Source organism: Acomys russatus, chromosome 16 (assembly GCF_903995435.1).
Source record: "Acomys russatus chromosome 16, mAcoRus1.1, whole genome shotgun sequence".
Lineage (NCBI taxonomy): Eukaryota > Metazoa > Chordata > Mammalia > Rodentia > Muridae > Acomys > Acomys russatus.
Genome location: NC_067152.1, coordinates 46,535,545 through 46,558,573, shown reverse-complemented (window position 1 = coordinate 46,558,573; position 23,029 = coordinate 46,535,545). Strand labels below are relative to the sequence as shown.

The 23,029-nt window shown below is 52.1% G+C and overlaps 2 protein-coding genes across 2 annotated transcripts in view; both read left to right on the top strand.

Moving 5' to 3' along the window:
* The first annotated feature begins 13,742 nt into the window (after nucleotides 1-13,742).
* LOC127200847 (coiled-coil domain-containing protein 57-like) lies at nucleotides 13,743-14,500 on the top strand. The gene is made up of 3 exons (XM_051159311.1): nucleotides 13,743-13,972; nucleotides 14,106-14,263; nucleotides 14,422-14,500. Exons 1-3 carry the CDS (start codon nucleotides 13,805-13,807, stop codon nucleotides 14,498-14,500), a joined length of 405 nt encoding a protein of 134 aa, XP_051015268.1. The 5' UTR covers nucleotides 13,743-13,804.
* Nucleotides 14,501-21,934: 7,434 nt separating this feature from the next.
* Ccdc57 (coiled-coil domain containing 57) overlaps nucleotides 21,935-23,029 on the top strand; it is a 59,064-nt gene continuing 57,969 nt past the window's right edge. Inside the window, exon 1 of the mRNA XM_051159310.1 lies at nucleotides 21,935-21,946. Within this exon, the coding sequence (XP_051015267.1) occupies nucleotides 21,935-21,946 (12 nt within the window). The remainder of the gene's footprint in view (nucleotides 21,947-23,029) is intronic.

Genomic DNA, 23,029 nt, shown 5'->3' with positions numbered 1-23,029 from the left:
GTATGGTGACCCACATCTGTAATAGCACTCAAGAAGATTGAAGGTGTTGAGACCCCCCCTAGGCTGCATGATGAAAAGTCAGGAAAACAAAAGGAGTTGTGTGTGCAGGCCTGGTCTAGACGTGTGCATGGCTCTGGTGGGAGAGATGGTGTCTTTTTGAGGCAGAAGTTGTGGAGTCCTTAATTGAAGTGTTAGAAGATGGCTTCAACCTTGATGGTAGCAGCCAGAACCACTCCTCAGCAGGAAAGAGCCGTGGAGCAGGAGGCTGGGCAGGGCAGCAGCCCTAGAACTCTAACAGAGGCCACGACCAGAGGCCAATGTGCTACACTGATCTGTGTGTGTGTCTAAGAGGGGATGGGCATACACAAGCTGTAGCATGCTTGTGAAGGTCAGAGGTCAGCCTGTGGACACCAGTTCTCCCCTTCTACCCTCCTGGGAAAGTGAACTCAGGCTGTTAGGCTTGGTGACAGCTTCCTCTCTGTAGCCAGAGCACGTGTTCATATTAGAGCTCCTGCATGCCTGTCAAGAGGAGTTTGTAAACAAGCCATAGAAGGAAAGAAGGTGGCCGCCTCTTCCTCTTCCTCCTGGCCCTCCTCTTCCTGTTTCCCCTCCTCTTCCTCCTTCTCCTCTTCCTCCTCCTCTTTTTTTTTTTTTTTTTAAACCACCTCCTCTTTTTAAAGTCTTCTGTGCAAGGGTGCTTTGGAATGCGTGTGGATGCCCACAGGCCAGCAGAGGGCATTGGGGCCTCCAGCTGTCCTTGCAGATGGCTGTGAGCCGCCATGTGCATGCTCTGGAAGAGCAGCCGGTGCTCTTAACCCCTGAGCCTTCTCTGCTGCTCAGTGCCTCATTTCAATAATTCAGTTTAGTTAGAAAACAAGGGAAAAATTGAAAAATTGGATGAAACATTTGAACAACTCAGAGATTTTTTTTTTTCAGCTAAATTGTTAGAAATTTTGAAGACAGGTTACTTTAAAAAACAACAAGTTTTCTATAGACCCCTAAAAGTTGCTGCCACTGCAGAAATTTCTGCCTCCAGGTGAGATGGTCCTGCTAGAGGCAGTGGTGGTGAGGTCCAGGAAGAAGAGGGAGACGTGGTGACCTTAGAGAGAGGAGAGGAAGCTGTGGATTCTAAGGAAGGGGACAGTGATGTAGCAATGGACAGGCTTCTGACTTCGTGTGTCTTGTACTTCTTCCGTGACTGGAAATCTGTGTCTTGAGCAACCTTGATGACGTCGTTCTGACGGTGGACCTGACATGCCCGTCTCATGCAGAGACAGTGGGGAACAGCAGTAGACTTTGCTATGAGAGACCATGAACTGACCTTTAGTATGTTATACGGCGTCTGACAGTCTAAGTGTTTACTAGATGGGCATGAATTTTCACTGCAAATATATTCAAAACTTTAAAATAAAATGCTTTCTTTCTTTATTTAAGACAAAGAGGGGGACTGGAGAGATGGCTCAGGGTTAAGAGCACTGCCTGCTCTTCCAAAGGACCCGGGTTCAATTCCCAGCACCCATATGGCAACTCACAACTGTCTGCGACTCCAAGATCTGACACCCTCACACCAGCACACATAAATTAAAATTAAAATATTTTTTTAAAACAGAAAGAAAAAGGGGGCTGGAGAGATGGCTCAGCGGTTAAGAGCACTGGCTGCTCTTCCAAAGATCCTGAGTTCAATTCCCAGCAACCACATGGTGGCTCACAACCATCTATAATGTGATCTGATGCCCTCTTCTGCCCTGCAGGGGTACAAGCAGGCAGAGCACTGTATTATATAATAAATAAATAAATAAATCTTTTTTAAAAAGAAAGAAAGAAAAGAAAAAGGAAATAAAACTGGGCGTGGTAGTGCAGGCCTGTAATCCCAGCTCTCAGGAGGCAGAGGCAGGCGGATCTCTGTGAGTTCAAGGCCAGCCTGGTCTATAAAGTGAGTCTAGGACAGTCAGGGCTACACAGAGAAACCCTGTCTCAACCCCCCCCCCCAAAAAAATAAACCCAACTTCTATTTCGCTATGCCTGGCCCCAGTGGCCAGGATCACAGAACATGGTACTGTCGAGAGATTTCTTCGGGGCCTTTCTAGCCTCCATTGTGGCATAAGCATTCAGTGTCCCTGGCAGTCTGTGTCATTCGCCTCAGCCAGCGCCAGAGCCTCTTTCTTCAGCTGCTGACCTCGGGTTTGAGGTGGCAGACAGTGTCTGAACTGGTCCAGTGGAGTGACTGCGGTGCTGCTGTAGATACATTTCCCTCTAGAATCAAGACTCCAGAGCAGCGGAGCACAGTACCTGTTTTTGTTTTTCTTTTCTTTTCTTTCTTTCTTTCTTTCTTGGTCAGAAACAGTGCCATCCTTGGGGACAAGGCAGTCTGTGGTCCGTGAGCCCCTGCGGACGGGGCAGTCTGTGGTCCATGAGCTCTTGGCAGAAGCATTGCATGCAGGGAAAGCAAATCCATCTCAAAATAACTATCTGTTCTAATGAGGATACAGTGATGCCCCTTGCATGGTGCCAGTGAAGTGCCACCAGGCTCTGTCTGGTCGTCCAGGGAATGGTGCTGTACCAGAGCTCAGCGCTGCGCTTGCTGCTGGCAGACTGGGCACTCAGCAGTAGCCACAGCCAGGTCAGCTGTGCTAAGTCCATCCCTGCCACCATGGCCACATTGCGCATAAATCCACTGGGCAATTATAGGGTGACTGCAGACAGAGTATGGAGATGGAGGTTGTTTTTGTCTGCATGGCAGGTCACCTAGTCTACCTCGTAGCTGAAGTTCTCACCCTGTGCCCATTTGGAGCGATCTGTCCACCTACACACTTCCTCAGTTGTCCTTCCGAGGAGGCAGCCATGCAGCCAGGCCATTGGCTACATAACATGAACTGGTTCCTTTCTCCCAAGCAGTGTGCAGTTAGGTTCGCTGCCCAAGGCCCTGCCTGCTCGGAAGGTTGTCCTTGAGGAATGTTCTAGGGAGGGCCTGGATGTTGAGCTATGCACCCTTAGGTGGAACCTGAAAGTCACATAGAGCCAAGTCTTATCTTTGCCGTGAGCTGATAACAGGAGCTCCCCCTGAGGCCATGGGTGCAGGCTACAGAGAGAGGCCCAGGAGCGGAAACAAGGGCAAGAGCCTGGTGACTTACTGGGCCCCTGGCTCTGCTTAAGTCCACTTCTGTAGACACTACTTTCCATGATGTTTGCAGTAAATGTCAGGCTGTAGCTGAGTGGGTCACATGACAAACCAGCTGGAGTCGGAGGGTAAGCTGGTGGCTTATAGCCAAGTGTTTGCTTTATACCAAGATCCAGTGGCTGACCAAGAGTTTGCTCACAAAAAGAAAATAAGGAGCCAGGCTTAGTGGCGCACAGCTTTAATCCAGCAGAGGCAGGCAGGTCTCTGCCAGTCAGGGTTACATGCTATCCTATCACACAAGAAAAAAACAGATTTCTTTTTTTTAAAGGAGGAGCTCCCATTTAGCTCAGTGGTAGAGTGTTTGCTATGCCCTGGGTTCCGTCCTCAGCTCTGAGGGAGAAAAAAAAAAAAAAAAAAACAACAACAACAACAAAAAAAAACCCTAAAACCATTGCAGTGTAGTGATGCACGTGTCTTTAATCCCAGCACTCGGGAGGCAGAGGCAGGCAGATCTCTGTGAGTTTGAGACCAGCCTGGTCTACACAGTGAGTTCCAGGGTAGCTAGAACTACATAGTGAGACGCCATCTGGGGGAAAAAACCCAACTAGCCAACCAACTAAAACAAACAAAGGACAGGGTTTGCCCTTTTTCCTTTGCAGTGCTGGCCGTGAAGTCCAGCACAGCACGCTGTACATACTCAGCAACTGGCCTGCGTCCCCAGCCTAGAAACACTAGTTGTCTGTGGATGGTGTTGAAGCTTCCTCCACTCAGGCACCATGGGGCCTGATGTCAAGTGGGCCATGTGACAGAGCACAGCAGCTTTGACCCTGACTTCCCAGAGAGCCTTCCCAATGTTTCAGGTCCCATTCAACACTGGCAGCTGCCAGGTATAGTGGTACCCAGGAGGCAGAGCCAATGGGATCTCTCCAGGCCAGCCAGGCCTACACAGTGAGCCCCTACCTGAAAAAGACAAGCTGTGGGGAAGGAGAGAATACAGAAACACCTGGAAGTTCCGAAGGCAGCTATGATCCCCACTTTACACCACTGTCACCCAGGAAGTGAGTGCTTAGTACTGCTTAGTAACATCCACGTGAGGAGTGTGTTGCCTCCAAAGTCTGAAGTGGCCCCTCAGGTCTCCTGCTTCTCTCTTGGCTGCCGAAGGTGCCAGAGCAGCAGCTTGTATTTCACAGAGACAGGAACCGGAATTTCAGTCAAATGCTACATCTGAGCTTCAGGCAACTATGTGGCCAGTAAGTCTAGAGTGTTTGCTGCCCCCATGCTCTGAATCTAGCAACGTAGTGTCTCCTGAGGATGTGATGGCCGGTCCTGGGCTTTCGCCTGAGGCAGCTGCAACATAGTGTCACCCGTGGATGTGATGGCCCATCCTGGGTGTTCCTGGAAGAAGGAGTCTTGGCTGAGACTTGCTTTCATCAGATCTGCCCATGGGACAGTTTCTTGACTGCTGATTGGTGTGGGAGGGCCCAGCTCACTGAGCAGTGCCAGCCCTCAGCAGGTGATCCCGGGCTATCAAAGAAAGATGGTTGAACAAGCCAGGGAGGCAGGCCAGCAAGCAGCCTCGCTCCATGGCCTCTGCTTCACTTCCTGCCTGGTTTCCCTGGTGATGGACTAAACTTTTTCGATTTATTTATTTATTACTTACACAATATCCTGCCTGCATGTGTGCCAGCAGGCCAGAAGAGGGCGCCAGGTCTCATTGCAGATGGGTGTGAGCCACCATGTGGTTGCTGGGAACTGAACTCAGGACCTCTGGAAGAGCAGCCAATGCTCTTAACCTCTGAGCCGTCTCTCCAGTCCCCAACGCTCAGAAGTCGTGACTGGCAGGTCACCAGCATCTGACAGTGTCACACCTCGGAAGCAGCTCCACTGTCCTCCATTCAATTTCACAGGTTATTGGGATTTTTGAGAGAATCTCATTATATAGTCCGAAAACTCCCTGAAATCATTTTCTTCTGCTCCCTAGGGCAGGATTACAGGCATGCACGATCACACCTGGCCCTCCTTTGTCTGTCTGTCTGTCTGTCACAGGATCTCATTGTGTAGCCCTGACTGACCTGGAACTTGTTATGTAGACCAGGGTGGCCTCAAACTCACAGAGGCCCTCCTGCCTCTGCTGGGATCAAAGGCATGTTTCGTATTTTGACCAAATATCTGACAAGAAGCACGGGGGTTATTTTGGCTCCCAGACCACTGTGGTAGGGATGCAGGCCAGGCTGGAAGTGGCTCTGCACTGTAACTCTGGGGAGCTAATCCCTCAGCAGCGCACTTCCTCTCTCCATGCCCCATCCCCTAAAGGCTGTATCATCCTTCAAAACAGTGCCACCAATAATAGCCAAGTGTTCAACTGCGAGCTTGTAAGGGACAGCCACATCTAAACCATGGCAGAGCCTCAGCTAGCTGGGAGTGGGTAGAACACGGCCTGAGGATTTCCAGAGTCACATCCAGTGGCGTTGCTGCTCCTCTGTCCGTGAGGGTAGACAGGGTCTCCATTTCTACCAGAAGTTGGGAAGGTCACTGTAGTAGTGTAAATGAAAGCCCTGCACAGGAGGAACACAGGTGTGTGCTCCCCAGGGCAGACCGGATTGACTCCTGCTCACACACAACCCGCTTTTAGAATTGTGTATAAGATCCCTACGGGAGAACCTGACACCGGAAGCCAGTCATGCTGCCCTCACAGAGGGTGACAGCTGTGGAAGCTGTTTTAACCTGTTTGCTTCTTCTGTTAGTTAGTTTTCCGCTGTTGTGAAGAGGCACTGTGACCAAGGCAACTAACAAAAGAAAGCATTTCTAAAACAACAACAAAAAGCTAGGTGCGGTGGCGCACGCCTTTCATCCCAGCACTGGGGAGGCAGAGGCAGGCTGATCTCTGTGAGTTCAAGGCCAGCCTATTCTACAAAATGAGTCCAGGACAGCCAAGGCTACACAAAGAAACCCTGTCTCGGAAAAAAAGGAAAAGAAGGAAGAGAGAGAGAGAGAGAGAGAGAGAGAGAGAGGGGGATATGGTGGGTCAAGCTGACAGTCTTAATACTTGGGAGGCTGAGGCAAGAGGATCACCATGAGTCGAAAGCAAACTTGGGCTACTGTGATGTCAAAGAAATGATGCCTTTTCAGTGGCACCAATGTCACTCAAGGGGTTTGGAGGGGAGTTAGCTGGAGAAGGCTGGTGAGTAGTTGGTTTGCTCAGACTCAGCGGTCGCCAGGGAGCACGGCTCTGCTGTTTCAGGTGGCACCCCCGTTCTGGAGACGAGACCTTGTAGCACACCAGCTCTGCTCCAGGAGCTTGAGAAAGGTCTGCCCAGCGTGGGCTGGGATAGCCAGCCAAAGGCAGCCCTCTGTGGCCCGGGGCAGTTAGCCTGCTGTGGCCTGCTGCGGCCTGCTGTGGCGTGGTGTGGCCTGGTGCGACCTGCTGCGGCCTGGTGCGGCCTGCTGCGGCCTGCTGCGGCCTGGTGTGGCCTGCTGCGGCCTGGTGTGGCCTGGTGCGACCTGCCGCGGCCTGGTGCGGCCTGCTGCGGCCTGGTGCGGCCTGGTGTGGCCTGCTGCGGCCTGGTGTGGCCTGGTGCGACCTGCCGCGGCCTGGTGCGGCCTGCTGTGGCCTTGGAGGTCTTTGTGAGGAGAAGGTTGCATAAACATAGCCCTCCTCCTCAGGGTCCTGTCTTTCCATTGTTAGGCCGGAGTCTCACATGCTGGTCAGCCTCGTTACGTAGAGCTGGTTTTTCTCTTATAAAGTGAGACAGGCTTATGACTAGTGACTAACTGGTCTGTTCAACTTTATTGTGTACTTTATCACTCACTGTGAACCAAAGAAAATCCTTTTCCTTGAGGGCCTGGAGAGGTGGCTTGGTGGTTAAGACACTGACTGCTCTTCCAAAGGTCAGGGGTTCAATCCCCACACCCACATGGCAGCTCAGAACTGTCTGTAACTCCTGTTCCAGGGAATCTGATGCCCTCATTCTGACAAACATGCAGGCAAAATATCAATGTACATAAAAGTGAAAAAAATAAATAAAACAAGAAAATTCTTTTTCTTGTTGGTTAGTCTCAGAGTCACAAGACATTGGAAGAATTTACTTGTTCATTTTAGAAATGTTTCTGAATGCACAGTGCATGCTGGTAGCTCTCCAGGCTCTGGGTTGGACATGAATGCCTGTCACGCCGAGATGTGCTTGCCCGCCCTCACAGAACAAAGAAGACCAAGCATCAGTTAGCTGCCTGAGTAAGTAAGGTCCAGGGCCCTGGACATGGTGAGACAGGAGAGTCAGGAGTTAGGCTCACTTGGACTGCCTTTCTAGTAGAGGGAGTGGCCAAGAAAGGCAGAGGGAGTGGTCAGAAGGGCAGAGGGAGTGGTCAAAAGGGCAGAGGGCGTGGTCAAGAAAGGCTGCAGAAGGGAGGTGAGTGGGAGGAAGACAGTCAGTTGCCCATGTACTCAAGGACACTGGAAGCTAGAGTTCAAGTTGTTCAGGGTGGACAGGCCTGCATCAGGGTGGACAGGCCTGCATCAGGGTGGACAGGCCTGCATCAGGGTGGACAGGCCTGCAGGGCCTCACAGTAACTTGGGAAACAGTTGGGTGTTATGCAGACATGGTTGAGGATGGCCAGACATGGGAGATGCGCCCAGCAGGCTGACGGGGCAGGCCTGGGTAGCAGGCTCTTGCAGAAGGGAGCAAGCCAACTCTGGGTATGCCTAGAAGGTGAGCCGGGGTCATCGTCTGACTGATGGAAAAGGCAGATGTCACAGCACCTCAGTTTGGTTTGAGCAGAGATCGATTGCCAGTTGTTGAGACAAGGATGTGTGTGAGGAGACAGTGAGAGATCGACTGTTGTGTGAGGTCCCATGCTTTATCCAGAGACCTCTGCAGCGGGACCTAGGGCCATCACTAAATCCCCAGAACCTTGAGAAGAGCGGAGTGAAGGCACGTCATGTTGGCCGGCAAGACCAGAAGGGGGCAGCACTGGCTTGGTGTTGTGGTGTGGCTCCCTGCTCTCTGGCAGCCACAGTCTGCAGAACTTCCTCTGTGGATTTTGTTCAGAAAAACCAACGTTTCATGACCTTGTGGGCCTGTTGTTGTTGTTTGATCAGTTGGTTTGGTTTGGTTTTGAGTCTTTTGAGACTGACTCCTAACATGTAGCCCAGGCTGACTCCTAACATGTAGCCCAGGCTGACTCCTAACATGTAGCCCAGGCTGACTCCTAACATGTAGCTCAGGCTGACTAGAACTTGAAGGGATCTTGTCTGTCTTGCCTCCCAAGTTCTGGGTTTACAGGTGTGTTCCTCCAACTCCTCTCCCTCCTCTCCCTCCATTCCTCTCTTCCTCCTTTCTTCCTTTGTTTGAGTGTTTCTATGCTTGAAATAGGACCCAGGGCATCACACGTGACAGGCAAGCATTCTGCCACAGGCAAGCGTACAGCCCCATGACTTTGTAGTTTGTAATATGACATTCTGATTTCAGTAAGGGCCACTCATGTGACCCCTCATATGTCCCCTTTACCTTTCAAGGGATTGAGAAAGTGAGACATGACTTTCAGTTGTGCTTTTCGCAATCTACTGCAGAAAGTCTGCTGATGCAGACCCAGCAGTGCACACATCTGTATGGGGGGCCTGTCGTCCAGGGCTGGATGGTGTGTCATGGTGGGGGGCTGTCTGCCAGGGCTGGATGGTGTGTCATGGGGGGCCCTGTGTGCCAGGGCTGGATGGTGTGTCATGGGGGGGCAGGCTGTCTGCCAGGGCTGGATGGTGTGTCATGGGGGCCCTGTGTGCCAGGGCTGGATGGTGTGTCATGGTGGGGGGCTGTCTGCCAGGGCTGGATGGTGTGTCATGGGGGCCCCTGTGTGCCAGGGCTGGATGGTGTGCCAGGGCTGGATGGTGTGCCAGGGCTGGATGGTGTGTCATGGGGGGGCCTGTCTGCCAGGGCTGGATGGTGTGTCATGGGGGGGCCTGTCTGCCAGGGCTGGATGGTGTGTCATGGGGGGGCCTGTGTGCCAGGGCTAGATGGTGTGTCATGGGGGGGCCTGTCTGCCAGGGCTGGATGGTGTGTCATGGGGGGGCCTGTCTGCCAGGGCTAGATGGTGTGTCATGGGGGGAGCCTGAGTGCCAGGGCTGGATGGTGTGTCATGGGGGGGCCTGTCTTCCAGGGCTGGATGGTGTGTCATGGGGGGACCTGTCTTCCAGAGCTGGATGGTGTGTCATGGGGGGGGGCAGCTCTCTCAGAGCCACTCTGTACTCCTCAGCCTTTCCTTCAGAGCCGAAGGCTGGTCCCTGCACACTCAGTTCTCCCAGGGGCTCTTGCTGATCAAATGAGACGAAGGATTCCTGACACTGGTATTAAAGAAATGAGGCTTTTTGTGATTCACTGGCAGCTGGGGGACAAACACTGTCATCAGCCAGGGACCCCATGGCTGGCCGCATCATGTCAGAGAAGTGAGAAGGAAATGTGTGGAAGACAACGATGCTCTCCTGACAGCAGTGGTGTGCAGCCTGAGGAGTTACACCAGCCCCATGAGGGCGGCCCAGAGGCCAGTCATCCCTCAGAGACAGGCTCCTTAATTTATGACCCCATTTTACCTGAGAATTTGTTGTTGCTTGTTTTTCAAGACAAGGTTTCTCTGTGTAGCCCTGGGTATCCTGGACTCACTCTATAGAACAGGCTGGTCTCAAACTCAGAGATCCATTCTGCTTACCTGAGAAGTTTTTATGCATAGATAGAGAGAGAGAGAGAGAAAGAGAGAGAGAGAAGAGATCATATGTGCATTTTGTTTGTTTGTTTGTTTGTTTGAGACAGGGTTTCTCTGTGTAGCCTTGACTGTCCTAGACTCACTTTGTAGACCAGGACAGCCTTGAACTCACAGTGATCCGCCTGCCTCTGCCTCCCAAGTGCTGGGATTAAAGGCGTGCGCCGCCACCGCCCAGCACATTTATTTTAAAACATTTCTTGTTAGTGAAGGTCCTTACCTGCTGCCAGGCCTGACAGCCTGAGTTCAATCCCTAGAAGTCACGTGATAGAAGCAGAGCACTGACCCAGCAAGTCGCCCTCTGACTGTCCCACAGGCGTGGACAAGTACAAACACACACAAATGAATACATGCAAACATAAAAATTCCCTAAGAGCCAGGCATGGTGGTGCACACCTTTAACCCCAACACTTGAGAGCCTCAGGCAGGCAAATCTCTGTGATTCTGAGGCCAGCCTGGTCTACAGAGCAACTTACTTGGGGCTGGAGAGATGGCCAGTTAAGAGCTTCGGCTGCTTTTCCAGAGGACCTGGGTTCAATTCCCAGCACCCACATGGTAACTCACAGCTATCTGTAGCTCCAGTTCCAGGGGATCTGATGGAAGAAACACCAGACACAGTTCCAGGGGATCTGATGGAAGAAACACCAGACACACCTGCAGTACACAGAGGCACCTGCAGTACACAGAGGCACCTGCAGTACACAGACGCACCGGCAGTACACAGAGGCACCTGCAGTACACAGATGCACCTGCAGTACACAGAGGCACCTGCAGTACACAGGCGCACCTGCAAGTACATAGACACACCTGCAGTGCACAGACACACCTGCAGTACACAGAGGCACCTGCAGTACACAGACGCACCGGCAGTACACAGAGGCACCTGCAGTACACAGATGCACCTGCAGTACACAGAGGCACCTGCAGTACACAGGCGCACCTGCAAGTACATAGACACACCTGCAGTGCACAGACACACCTGCAGTACACAGAGGCACCTGCAGTACACAGAGGCACCTGCAGTACACAGAGGCACCTGCAGTACACAGACGCACCTTCAGTACACAGAGGCACCTGCAGTACACAGACGCACCTGCAGTACACAGACGCACCTGCAGTACACAGAGGCACCTGCAGTACACAGACGCACCTGCAGTACACAGAGGCACCTGCAGTACACAGACGCACCTGCAGTACATAGACGCACCTGCAGTGCACAGACGCACCTGCAGTGCACAGAGGCACCTGCAGTACACAGACGCACCTGCAGTACACAGAGGCACCTGCAGTACACAGAGGCACCTGCAGTACACAGAGGCACCCGCAGTACACAGAGGCACCCGCAGTACACAGACGCACCTGCAGTACACAGAGGCACCTGCAGTACACAGACGCACCTGCAGTACACAGAGGCACCTGCAGTACACAGACGCACCTGCAGTACACAGAGGCACCTGCAGTACACAGAGGCACCTGCAGTACACAGAGGCACCTGCAGTACACAGAGGCACCTGCAGTACACAGAGGCACCTGCAGTACACAGAGGCACCTGCAGTACACAGACGCACCTGCAGTACACAGAGGCACCTGCAGTACACAGAGGCACCTGCAGTACACAGAGGCACCTGCAGTACACAGACGCACCTGCAGTACACAGAGGCACCTGCAGTACACAGACGCACCTGCAGTACACAGAGGCACCTGCAGTACACAGATGCACCTGCAGTACACAGAGGCACCTGCAGTACACAGAGGCACCTGCAGTACACAGACGCACCTGCAGTACACAGAGGCATCTGCAGTACACAGACGCACCTGCAGTACACAGACACACCTGCAGTACACAGACACACCTGCAGTACACAGAGGCACATGCAGGGAAAAAATTCTTACACATTAATGATGTTTTGAGTTATATAGTAAGTTCCAGATAAGCCAGGGCCTGTCAAAAACAAACAGAAAAACAAAACTTCAGTATATATTTATCCATTTATTAACAATTAAAATGAATTTGCATATTAATAGAATGTATATGCTTGTTTGTTTTTACATAAAAAATTAAATCTGCTGGGTGTAGTGGCTTCCTCCTCTTTTTTTTTTTTTTTTTTTTTTTTTTTTTTTTTTTTGGGCTCCCTCTTTAATCCCAGCACTCCTCACAGAGGTAGGGGATCGCTGTGAGATTAAGGGCAGCCTGGTCTACAAAAGGAGTCCAGGACAGCCAAGGCTACACCGAGAAACCCTGTCTCGAAAAACAAAAAACAAAACAAAAAAGTTAACTGTTGGTTGACTATGAATGGCAGAACATCAAGTGTCTTTACGGTTTTCCCAGAGCGGGTTGCGGTGTTGGTGTCGGTGCTGAGGAGGCTGCTTCACACAGAAGTGTACAGAAAGACAGGAGTTTGTTTGCAGCCGTTTCATAAAGCCTGTCCTGGGTCAGCTGAGTGGCTCAGAGGCTGCATGCAGAAGACCTAGGAGCCAGCACCCACGTGGTGCCTCACAACCCCCTGCAACTCCAGTTTCAGGGATTCTGATACCGGCCTCTGGCCTCCGAGGGCGTCAGGCTCGTGGTGCACAGACGTTATTCGGCAAAGCAGACATACATATAAGCAAAATACTCATATGTGTAAAATAAAAATGAAGTTATTTTTAATTTCTGTCCTAATCACAAACCAAAATTCATTTAACTTTTAGTTTTTTTGTTTTGTTTTGTTCTTGTTTTTTGAGACAGGGTTTTTCTGTGTAGCCCTGGATAACTGGCTGCTCCGGAACAGCTCACTCTGTAGACCAGGCTGGCCTTGAACTTTGAGATCCACCTGCCTCGACCTCCCAAGTGCTAGGATTAAAGCCCTGCGCCACCACCGCCCGGCCTCATTTAACTTTTCAATTAACTTTTTTATTTCTTTTATTTATGCATATGCATATATGAGAGCGAGAAGGGGTTTGTGTTGTGCCTGTGTGTAGGTGTCTGTAGAAGTCAGAAGAGGATGTTGGACCCCCTGGAGCTGAGCACACAGGCTCTGTTCGCACAGGGCACTGAGAACTCAACCTGGACCCTCTGCAAGATCAAGCAGTTTTTTTTTTTTTTTAATTTAAAAAAGATTTATTTATAGCCGGGCATGGTGGCAAATGACTTTAATCCCAATACTTGGGAGGCGGAGGCAGGCGGATCGCTGTGAGTTCAAGGCCACCTTAGTCTATAAAGTGAGTCCAGGAGAGTCAAGGACACACAGAGAAACCCTGTCTTGAAAAACAAATAAACAAAACAAAAAGAAAAGATTAGATTTATTTATTTATTATGTATACAGTGCTCTGCCTGCATGTTCACCTGCAGGCCAGAAGAGGGCATCAGATGTCATTCTAGATGGTTGTGAGCCACCATGTTATTGCTGGGAATTGAACTCAGGACCTCAGGATGAGCAGGCAGTGCTCTGAACCTCTGAGCCGTCTCTCCAGCCCCGGTTGTTTATTTGGAGTGTGTAGCGTGCATGTAGATGTTAGCGGACAACTTGTAGGTTCTCACGTGGGTTGCACTCACAGGCTCAGAGTTGAGGGCAGGGCCTGAGCTCCTAAGTGCCGAGCCATCTTGCTAACTTAACAGGTTTTTTTTTCTTGTTTTGTTTTGTTTTAATGAAATATGAGTAAACCATCAGCAAATTAATTTATTTAGTTTTTTGATGCAGGATTTCTCTGTGTAGCCCTGGCTGGCCTGGAACTTGCTCTGTAGACCAGACTGGCTTCAAACTCAGAGATCTGCCCACCTCTGCCTCCTGTGTGCTGAGAGTAAAGGCGCATGTGCGTGTGTGCGTACATGTGTCCGTGCGTGCATGTGTCTGTGCGTGTGTAACATATATACAGATGAGTGAGTGGAGTGGGAAGCGCTGCCTGTGTTTTCTGTAGGTGATATACTCAGCAGTCCTGAGTGTAGGAACATGGCAGTTGGTGATGAGCAGTTGCGCCTGGGCTGCGTGCCTGAGGCCACTGCCCTCCTTCACTCTTGGCCCCTTCCAGGAGCTGCTGCTGGAGTTTGAATCTGCAATGCAGAGAAGGGAGCAGGAGTTGCAGCTGAGGGCCAACGACATGAGCAAGGTGGTCCTGACCCACGAGCTCAAGGTACATCCTCTGCGGGGGCTGCTGACGGTCTCCCGCTCTGTGCCCCACGGCCAGCTTTAATCGCCCTGTGCTGCAGAGCACCACACTGGCCCTTTTACCCAGCGACTCTTCTGGACTTTTCATTCTTTCTCAGGTAAAACTACTGAACAAAGAGCTGCAGGCTCTGAGGGAAGCTGGAGCACAGGCAACGGAGAGGCTGCAGAAGGCAGAAACAGAGCAGGTGGAGTTAGAGAGGAAGCTACGTGGCCACGCCCAGGAGCTGCAGGACCTGGAGGCTGTGAAGGATGCTCGGTGTGTGGGATGCTCTCCAGGCCTCACGGGCCGGCCCTGCCTTCCCAGCTGCCCTGCTCTACCCTGTGTCTCCTGTGTGGGCGGCCCTGCTGTCCCGGCTGCCCCAGCTCTGCCCTTTGTCTCCTGTGTAACTGTTCTTACGGATGCATCTTGTTTAGGATAAAGGAGCTGGAAGGGAAGCTTCACTCGGCTCAGCTGGCCAGGAGGAGAGCCGAGGACTCGTGCAGGAGGAAGTGAGTGTTTCTGCCTGGGCAGGGCCTCTGCAAAAGTCTATGTCACAGTCGCATGTGGGGGGAGCCCGAGCTGGGGTGCCACCTTGGCTCCATGCTCTACTTCCTCAAAGAGTATTAGGCGCCTAGCGTCTGGGATTCTGGTAAAACACAAGCTAAGCATGTCTGAAACTCTGGATTTAAACTCTGCCCAGACTTTTAAAAGTGTAACCCCAGTTAAAAGTTAACTTCTGTGGGTGAGTGAGGTTGCTCTGTGCATAAAGCCAGTTGTTAGCACAGAAGGTGCCTGAGTCCCATCCCGGGACTCACGTGGTAAAGACGGAGAGACCTGACTCCACACCCTAAATAAATAAATATCCAAACATTAAAAGTTAGCACTTAAAGCTTGGTTTCTTTTTTAACTAGTCTATGCATTGTAGGTTGTAGCCTTAAGCGTTACCAGCTGGCACAGCCACCTCTTGCTCTCGTTGCTGTAGACTGTCTGAGCTTTTTCCTGCTGATGTACCCTGTACTTGGCGTGGGTTGGGACCCAGCCAACAGCAGCAGGCACTTCATGTTGCCAGGTGTCTGGGACACCCAGGAAGTAGATGGTATGTTGGCTCAAGGTGGGGACATCCACAAGGCAGCTGAAGCGTGCCCCTCCCCCCGGCTACAGGGGGGGGGGTGGTTCTGAAGGTCCCCAGGGTAGCCTCATGGAGGGAGGCTGTGGGTGAGCTGAGAAGCTCTGCTGGGCAAGAATCATTTACTTTGTATTCCAAAGAAGACACAGTAACTGTAGCTGCCGCAAGCTTAGGCTTCCTGGCACACCGGGAGGAATGTGTGGAAGGAAAGCGAAGCCGGAACCCATTTTCTTGTGTTTTCTCGTGTCATAATTTGTGCAGTGCAGATAAACAAACTAAGGGAGGTTTAAGGAATCTGTCCATTGGGGACGGGTAGTGTCTGTTGCCCATGGGCTGGTCAAGAAGCCTAGTGGTGCGCCACGAGTGCTTTGTCAGCCTGTCATCTGAGAAGAGCTGCCTACACAAAAGAGCAAGCACAGCCACACACAGTTACTCCTGAAGAGTCAGCCATCTTGTCAGGGACAGCTGTCATGTAAGGAAGGGTGCTCAGGGCTCCAGGGCACCAAGGGAGCCACAATGGGGCCGTTCCCTGTGTTGCAGACGCGAAGAGCTTGAGCGTCAAGCCAGGGAGAGAGACACGGCTCTGGCAGCCATGAAAGCCGCCCATGCAGAGCAGCTGCAAGCGCAGGAGGCCAAGGCGCTGGAGCTCCACACCCGCTGTGAGACCCTCGAGGGGCAGTTGCGCAGGGCTGAGTGGGCACGTACTGATGACGCCGAGGAAAAGAACACCCTCATCAACAAGTGAGCTGCTGCCTCTGGCCACCAACCCAACGGCCTTGTGTGCCTGCGCCCTGCGCAGCATGGGCCGCTTTAGACCAAGGGAGATCACATGCGGTGGGTGGGAGAGACTTTAGGGACTTTCTGCCCACCCTTCTCCTCCAACTTGGCCATTTCCCTTAATGTTTTCTTTTTAATTATGTAGCTTTTGTATTTGTGATTATTAGTGATAAAGTTTACCTATTGTTTTAGGTTTTTTGTTTTTGTTTTTCTGAGACAAGGTCTCATTTGCGCAAATATAGCCCAGAACTTGCTCCACAGCCTTGGATGGCCTTGAATTGACAATCCTTGTACCTCCACCTCCCAAGTGCTGGGACTGCAGGCATATGCCACTATACCTGGTTCTCTTTTCCCCTCTCTGAGACAGGGTTTTGATGTATAGCCCAGGCTTCCCTCTAACCAATCCTCCTGCCTCCACCTCCCAAGTGCTGCTGGAGTTACAGGTGCAGACCATGCCTGCCACAGCCTGCCACTTACTCGTTTTTAGCGTAGACTTCATTGGCATCAGTGTATGACAGACACCGTTGCCCCATCCATCTGCAGTACTGTCCCGCTCAGCACTAGCTCCTCTCCTCCCTGTGTCTCTCAGCAGCCTCCGGTCTGGTTTCTCTGCATTTGCTAACTCTAAGAACAGCACACATTGGAATCTTCTGCCACTTGCCCCCGGTGACTGGGTTGTCACAAGGGTCACAGTTATGGTGCCATTCCCTTTCAATGCTGTGACTGTGTCAACACACGCACCTTCAGAAGCCACAGGACCTCGGTGACCGGCCGGCCTAGCATAGTCAGTGAGTCAGGCCCCAGGGAGAGGCCTTATCTCCAAAACCAAGGCAGCCTGCGCCTGAGCAGCACACTCCAGGCCAAGCATCTAGAAGGGTGGTAGAGTTGAAAGAGAGGCCATGGTAGACACAGGTTGCTGGACCAGGTGTTTCTGTGCCGAGTCTGGGCGTGTTGGCTGGCCTGGAAACCACTTGGTGAGAAGTGGTCTGTTTCCTCACAACCAGATGCCAGCACAGTCAGACCAGAGTAGCTAAAGCTCAGTGCGATGCCTTCCACAAGCCTGTTTGCAGCACTCCCAAAGCATTCGTGGAGATGTTGGCACGGTGGCCCTTTTCATCCTGCACAAAGACAGAATGAAACTACCCCACCTGGCTGCTTGGACGAGGGCAGCCACCCACCCTCTGCTTATCATGCGCACACTGGGTGGCTGGTCAGCCCAGAGCCCCAAAAGGTCTGTTCCCAGGGTACATCATGTGACAAAGGCAGAGTTGTCTGTCTGAGCCGGAGTCTGGGCTTTGGGGAAGCCTGTCAGGCGTGGTGGCTCTTTACTGAGTGGCCCTGGAGTCTTCTTGTACTTAGCTGGAAACAGGTTAGGTGCTGCGTGGGCCACAGTGAGAGGTGCAAAGGTGAGTGTGGACCACCATCCCTCATCATCTGACTGTGTGGAGTCCCTCAGTCACCTCTGCATGGCTGCCTACTAAGTGTCTCCTGCTGATCGTAGAACCATGGCCTAACTTAGGCAGTGCTTTGGCCTCCAGGGCAGCTTTTCTGGGAGGGCTGGACAGCACTGTGTGCGTTACTCTGGGTCTGTATAGGGACGTGAACGAGTGGAGGAGATCTTGCTGCATGCACACACACTTCTCCCTGTGCAGACTCCGTGAGGACGCGGCAGCTTTGAAAGCCGCCTGGGATGCCCAGATGACTCAGATGTCCAAGGAAGCGGTCTCCAAAGACCTCCAGGTCCACATGCTGCGGGATGAAGAGCTGAAGCTGAAAGCACAGGTGGCCAGCTTCCAACAGGACATCAACAGGTACTGTCCCCAAGGCCGTGTCCCCTCTGCTGAGTGTTTCCTGGGGACAAGAGCCATGCAACTTCTCAGGTGGGGACACATAAACTAGCGTGGCCCTGCATCCTTTTGGGGGAGAGGTGGTAAATGACATGTCAGCAGGTCACAGTGATACAGAGAACAAACACCCAGGACAAGAGCGAGAAGGAACCTTGGCTGCTGCGGTGCTGAGCAGTGGCCACCTGCCTCCGCCTTCAACACGCCTCTCATTTAGCTTTAATCCCAGCATTCTGGAAGCAGAGGCAGATCGATTGCCATGAGTTCAAGGCCAGCCTGATCCACACAACATTCCAGGGCAGCCAGGGCTACATAGGGAGACTCTGTCTCAAAGGAAAAAAAGAAACCAAAACAAATAAAACGCGTTCATGTTTTTCCTGCTCATTCGTTTGGTTGGTTAGTTGGTTGGTTTTTGGATACATGGTTTCTCTGTGTAGCCCTGACTGTCCTGGAATTCTGTAGACCAGACTGGCATTGAACTCACAGAGAGCTGCCTGCCTCTGCCTCCTGAGGGCTGAGTGCTGAGACTAAAGGTATGTGCCACCACCATCACCATCACCACCACCACCACCTCCACCACCACCTCTACCACCACCATCACCTCCACCACCACCTCCACCACCACCATCACCTCCACCACCACCTCCACCACCACCATCACCTCCACCACCACCTCCATCACCACCATCACCTCCACCACCACCTCCTCCTGTACCACCTCCACCACCACCACCACCACCTCCACCACCATCACCTCCACCACCTCCACCTCCACCACCACCACCACCGCCATCACCACCACCATCACCACCCAGCTCCTGTTCATTGTATCAACATATGCTTGAGTGAAGATAAGGGCCTGTTTTCCATAATGAAATCAAATAGATCAGATATAATAAAACATTGTCCACAGGATGGATCTGGATGGACACAGACCCCCTCAGGTCTGTAGCCAGCCCTGGCTGCCCCACCCCCATCTGCTGGCTGCCCTGGGGGAGGGTCTGCCTGGACTGGACATCAGAGTGGAAGCCTCCAGTGTGGCCTTTGACCCTGGCTTTTGTGATCTTATTGCTTTGAAGTTAGGATGCCACAGATTCGTTACGATGCTTAGTAACCATGTGACACTTGAGTCTAGAGCTACTTTTTTTCTTCTCTATATTTCTGTCCATTTTTCTATTTTGTGTCCATTTCATTTTGTTGCTGGCCATGTCCCTGGTTTCTGCTGTCTCCCTGCATGTGAGTGCGTAGCCAGGGCCCCTCGTACCCCTGACACTGGTCTCCTTTACCCCAGAGCAGCCTCACTGGAGCTTGTCAACCCTGCTGATCTCTGTGAAGAGCCAGTGTTTGACTCTTCTTACTGTTCTGCTCCCGATTTTGCTGCTATTTTCTATTTCTATTTCTTTTGGCTTTGGTTTGTTGTTCTGATTGGACTCTGAGAAGTTCTCCTTCTGTCAGATGTAGTTAGCGTTGACGTTTCCTTTCAAGCACAGCTGAGCGACACTCAGGAAGTGGTGGTGTTATGCTTCTGGAACTCCGTCCCCTTGTGTGCTCTCTGGTCAGTGGATGACTTGCTCCATCTCTGGGGATCTTCGTTCCAGGCATCACTTGTCCCTGATCCCTGACTAACCCCAAGTGTGTGGGATGCAGCACTTGTCAGCGATCTCTGACTACCTCCGAGTATGCAGGATGCAGCACTTGTCAGCGATCCTGGGCTAACCCTGTGTGCGCAGGATGCAGGGTGCACCTTGCGTGGTCGGTTTCCTCTTCTGCAGCCTGGCTGTGCTTTAGGATGTGCCCCAATGGCTGGCTAAGGAGACATAAAGACACAGCATGTTCTCGCTGCTGTCTGGCCTCTGAAAATGTCACCTAGACCGCACTGGTGGCTAGCAGTATTCTTGTCTTCCATGCCCGTTACAGAAGTGTGTGTAGACATGGCTCTGTCTTCACAGCTGTGCTGTGCTGTGCAGTTACCCATTAAATGGACCTGTGTTTAGGGTTGCACTGGCTTTTGTCCCAGCATAAGCAGGCCTGTTTGTCCCCTGTGTCCACAGACTAGTCCCTCCTGCCTTGTCAGCTTTCATGCCCCCGTGGCACATGCTCCCGTTTTGCCTACTAGGTCTTTGCAAATCTAGAGGATTCCTCAGTGCTGCTTGGGGTCTGACAGCTTCCCTTCTACCTGCTGAGCGTGGCCACCTCCCTCTACTGCTGTTTCCCCGGTACTTGCTGAATGCTGGCATCTGCCCATTATGGTCAGCTGTCTTGCCAGGTCTCTCTTAGGACAACTTCTCCCGGTACCACTCGTGCATCCTTCCTCAGCATGAGCTGCATTGAGGTGGGAAGGATTTAAAGATGTATTATGTATACAGCGCTCTGTCTGCATGTGTGCCTGCCCGCCAGAAGAGGGCACCAGATCTCATTATAGATGGCTGTGAGCAACATGTGGTTGTTGGGAATTGAACTCAGGACCTCTGGAAGCACAGACAGTTCTCTCAACCTCCAAGCCATCTCTCCAGCCCCCCATCACCCATTTTTGCTCTTCATATTGAAGGGACCTCAGGAAAGAAACTTGACATGGGACATGGGGGTGTGTCCCTAGGTACAAACATCAACTGTCCCTGGCAGTGGAAAAGGAACAGAGCCTGGAGCAGGAGCGGGTGCAGCTGTGCCTCGACTGGCAGCGTCGCTGCGATGATGTTGAACGAGACCAGATGCAGAAATCAGAGACCTTGATCCAAGGGCTGACCAAGGCGAGAGATCAGGTGCGCTGGGCACGGAGCGTGTGTGGGTGCGGAGTGTGCGCTGGGCGTGGAGTGTGCACTGGGCACAGAGTGTACACAGTATGGTGTAGCGAGCTCGGGCCCTTACAGTATTATTTTCTAACTCAGACAGCACTAGCCTCAAACACCAGTTAAGTTGTAGCAGTCCCAGCTGTGCTGCTGTAGTGCTCCAGCCCTGTAACCCCAACCACCCTAACGAAAATAAGTCTCTGCCCTATCCCCAAACGTGTTTAGGGCCTCTTCCTCCTGACAGCGGCATGGTTCTGAGAATGCTGAGATGGCCCCAACCCACTGGGATGGCCCCTGCCTGGCCAGGGCAAACCTGTCCACCATAGCTGCACACCGAAGTCCTCCCCCACCATTGGAGGGCAGCCCTAGCATTCTGAGTGTAGCTGTAGTTGCTCCTGTGTCTACTTTTTAAGCAGAAGGAAGTCTGGTCTCTGCAGACCAGCACTGCCCACAGATGGACATTTTCTCAGGTTGCTGCTAAGCTCCAGGAGACAGAGAGGGCACTGCATAAACAGGAGACGCTGCTGGAGGCTGTGTCACTGGAGCGAGACCAGGCTGTGGAAACTCTGCGGACACACGGGATCCTCCCTGGACAGGAGGCACAGGTGAGCCCCTGCTGGCTCGAAGAGCCTTCCCTCTACAGCTGACAAGGGACGGCAGTGTCATGAGGTCAGTTCAGGCTTTCTTAGTCCAGCACCTCTCAGTGACAGGTGCTCCACCAAGGGCAAGTCCAAGACTTTACAGTGTGACAATGGACGTGCCAGTGTGTAGTCTGCTCTGTTCTTTACCATGTCACGGTCTAAAACTGCATGCAGAGCACCAAGGACAGGCCCAGGCTCTCCTCGCCACTAGGTGGCGACATCGCGTCACTACTGATCTGGTTGTCTGTCCATTGTGTCACCTTGTCCCTAGACAGCAGGTTTGCCAACTCAGTCTCCTAAGTCGTATTTCTTGTTGTTATTGTTGGTGGGTCACGTATGTGCCACAACACACATGGGACAACCAGAGGACACGGCACCTGTGTGGCCTTGGTTCTCTCCTTCCACCTTATGTGGGCTTCAGGGAGCAACTGTCCAGCCAGTGTCTTTCTGTACCCACCAAGGCACTGCATTGGGTCCAGCTCACTTCCTCTTAGAGGCAGCCACTGCCACCATGGAAACCAGCCTCCCTGAGCTATTGCAGTTGTTAGCAGAACCAACTCCTAGGCAGAGGGCTCAAGGTGGTGACCAGAAGGCCTACAGGCAACCTTGGACCGGGGGAGTCTGGGAACAGCATTATCGTGGGCCTCCAATGGTATTGCTTCTTTTCTTTAATGAGGTGCACTCACATCCCAATGTGATAAAAATGAAGGTCCTAGCACCCTGAACAGTGAATCTGCTGCGTGTCTCCTCGCTGACTCAGTCCTCCTGTTGCCATGGACGACCAGGTGGGCAAAAGCCCCTCAATTGCACAGTGCAGAGCCCAGCTGTGGTTAAATATATTTCAAGGGCCAGGCATGGCGGTGCCTCCCTTTAGTCCCAGCAGAACTCTGTGAGTTTGGGGCCATCCTGGTCTACACGGTGAATTCTAGGCGAGCCTGAGCTACACATTGAAACCTGTCTCAAACCCCATCCACCCCAAAATAAGACTGTGTGAAGGGATGGGGAGAGGTTCAGTGCGTAAAGTGCTTGCTGTACAAAGCTTAAGGAGCAGGGTTACGTGGAGGCCGTCTTGACTCCACACAGTGACACGTAACACATACTGCATAGAGTGCACACACACACAATATTTAAGATTTAGGCAGGATTGCTGAGACACTTGTAATTTCAGTACTCAGGCCGCTGAAGGAAGAAAATTGTGAGTTCAAGGCCAGCCCAGCATGGACTACATAAGGCTATCAAAATCAAACTGAACTTTTTGTTTGGGTTTTGTTTCTTGAGACAGGATTTCCCTGTGTAGCCTTGGCTGTCCTGGACTCGCTTTGTAGACCAGGCTGGCCTCGAACTCACAGCGATCCACCTGCCTCTGCCTCCCGAGTGCTGGGGTTGCAGGCGTGCACCACCACGCCCGGCTGGAGGCCTTCCCGTCTCTCAGATGACTTTAGCTTGTGTCAAGCTGACATAAAACTAGTCAGCACATGGTCCTTTTTTTTTCCCCCATGTATCCAAACATCTGTCCCTTTTAGGAAAAATCATTCATCAGGTCTCTGAGGTAACAATGCTGAAATTCTTGTGGGCCATTCCTGAGGGAAGCCTGCCACAGACTTGTCTTTTCCTATCAAACTGTCATTCCCTTGAAGGACAAGTTCCCAAATCACAAAAAGGAGGCACAAGGGGGCAACAGTGTCTACCCTGGAAGTAACTGTACCCAGCACGGCCCCGGTGTTGGCCTGAAGCTGGGCTGTGGGCTGGCTAGGGCCTACAGGATCTCAGCAGCAGCTTGCCAAGAAAACATTTCTCCTCTGAACTCTCAACACTCTGCAGTTCCCAACTTGGCCCATTTACAGGGAAGTTGGTGGAAGATAGTTCCG

What these genes read in the sequence shown, in the direction of transcription:
- LOC127200847 (XM_051159311.1), top strand. Translation starts at nt 13,805, where the DNA reads ATGAGCAGTTGCGCCTGGGCTGCGTGCCTGAGGCCACTGCCCTCCTTC. An exon ending in TCCTGACCCACGAGCTCAAG is followed by an intron (nt 13,973 to 14,105) that starts GTACATCCTCTG and finishes ATTCTTTCTCAG; the next exon opens with GTAAAACTACTGAACAAAGA. An exon ending in GAGGCTGTGAAGGATGCTCG is followed by an intron (nt 14,264 to 14,421) that starts GTGTGTGGGATG and finishes CATCTTGTTTAG; the next exon opens with GATAAAGGAGCTGGAAGGGA.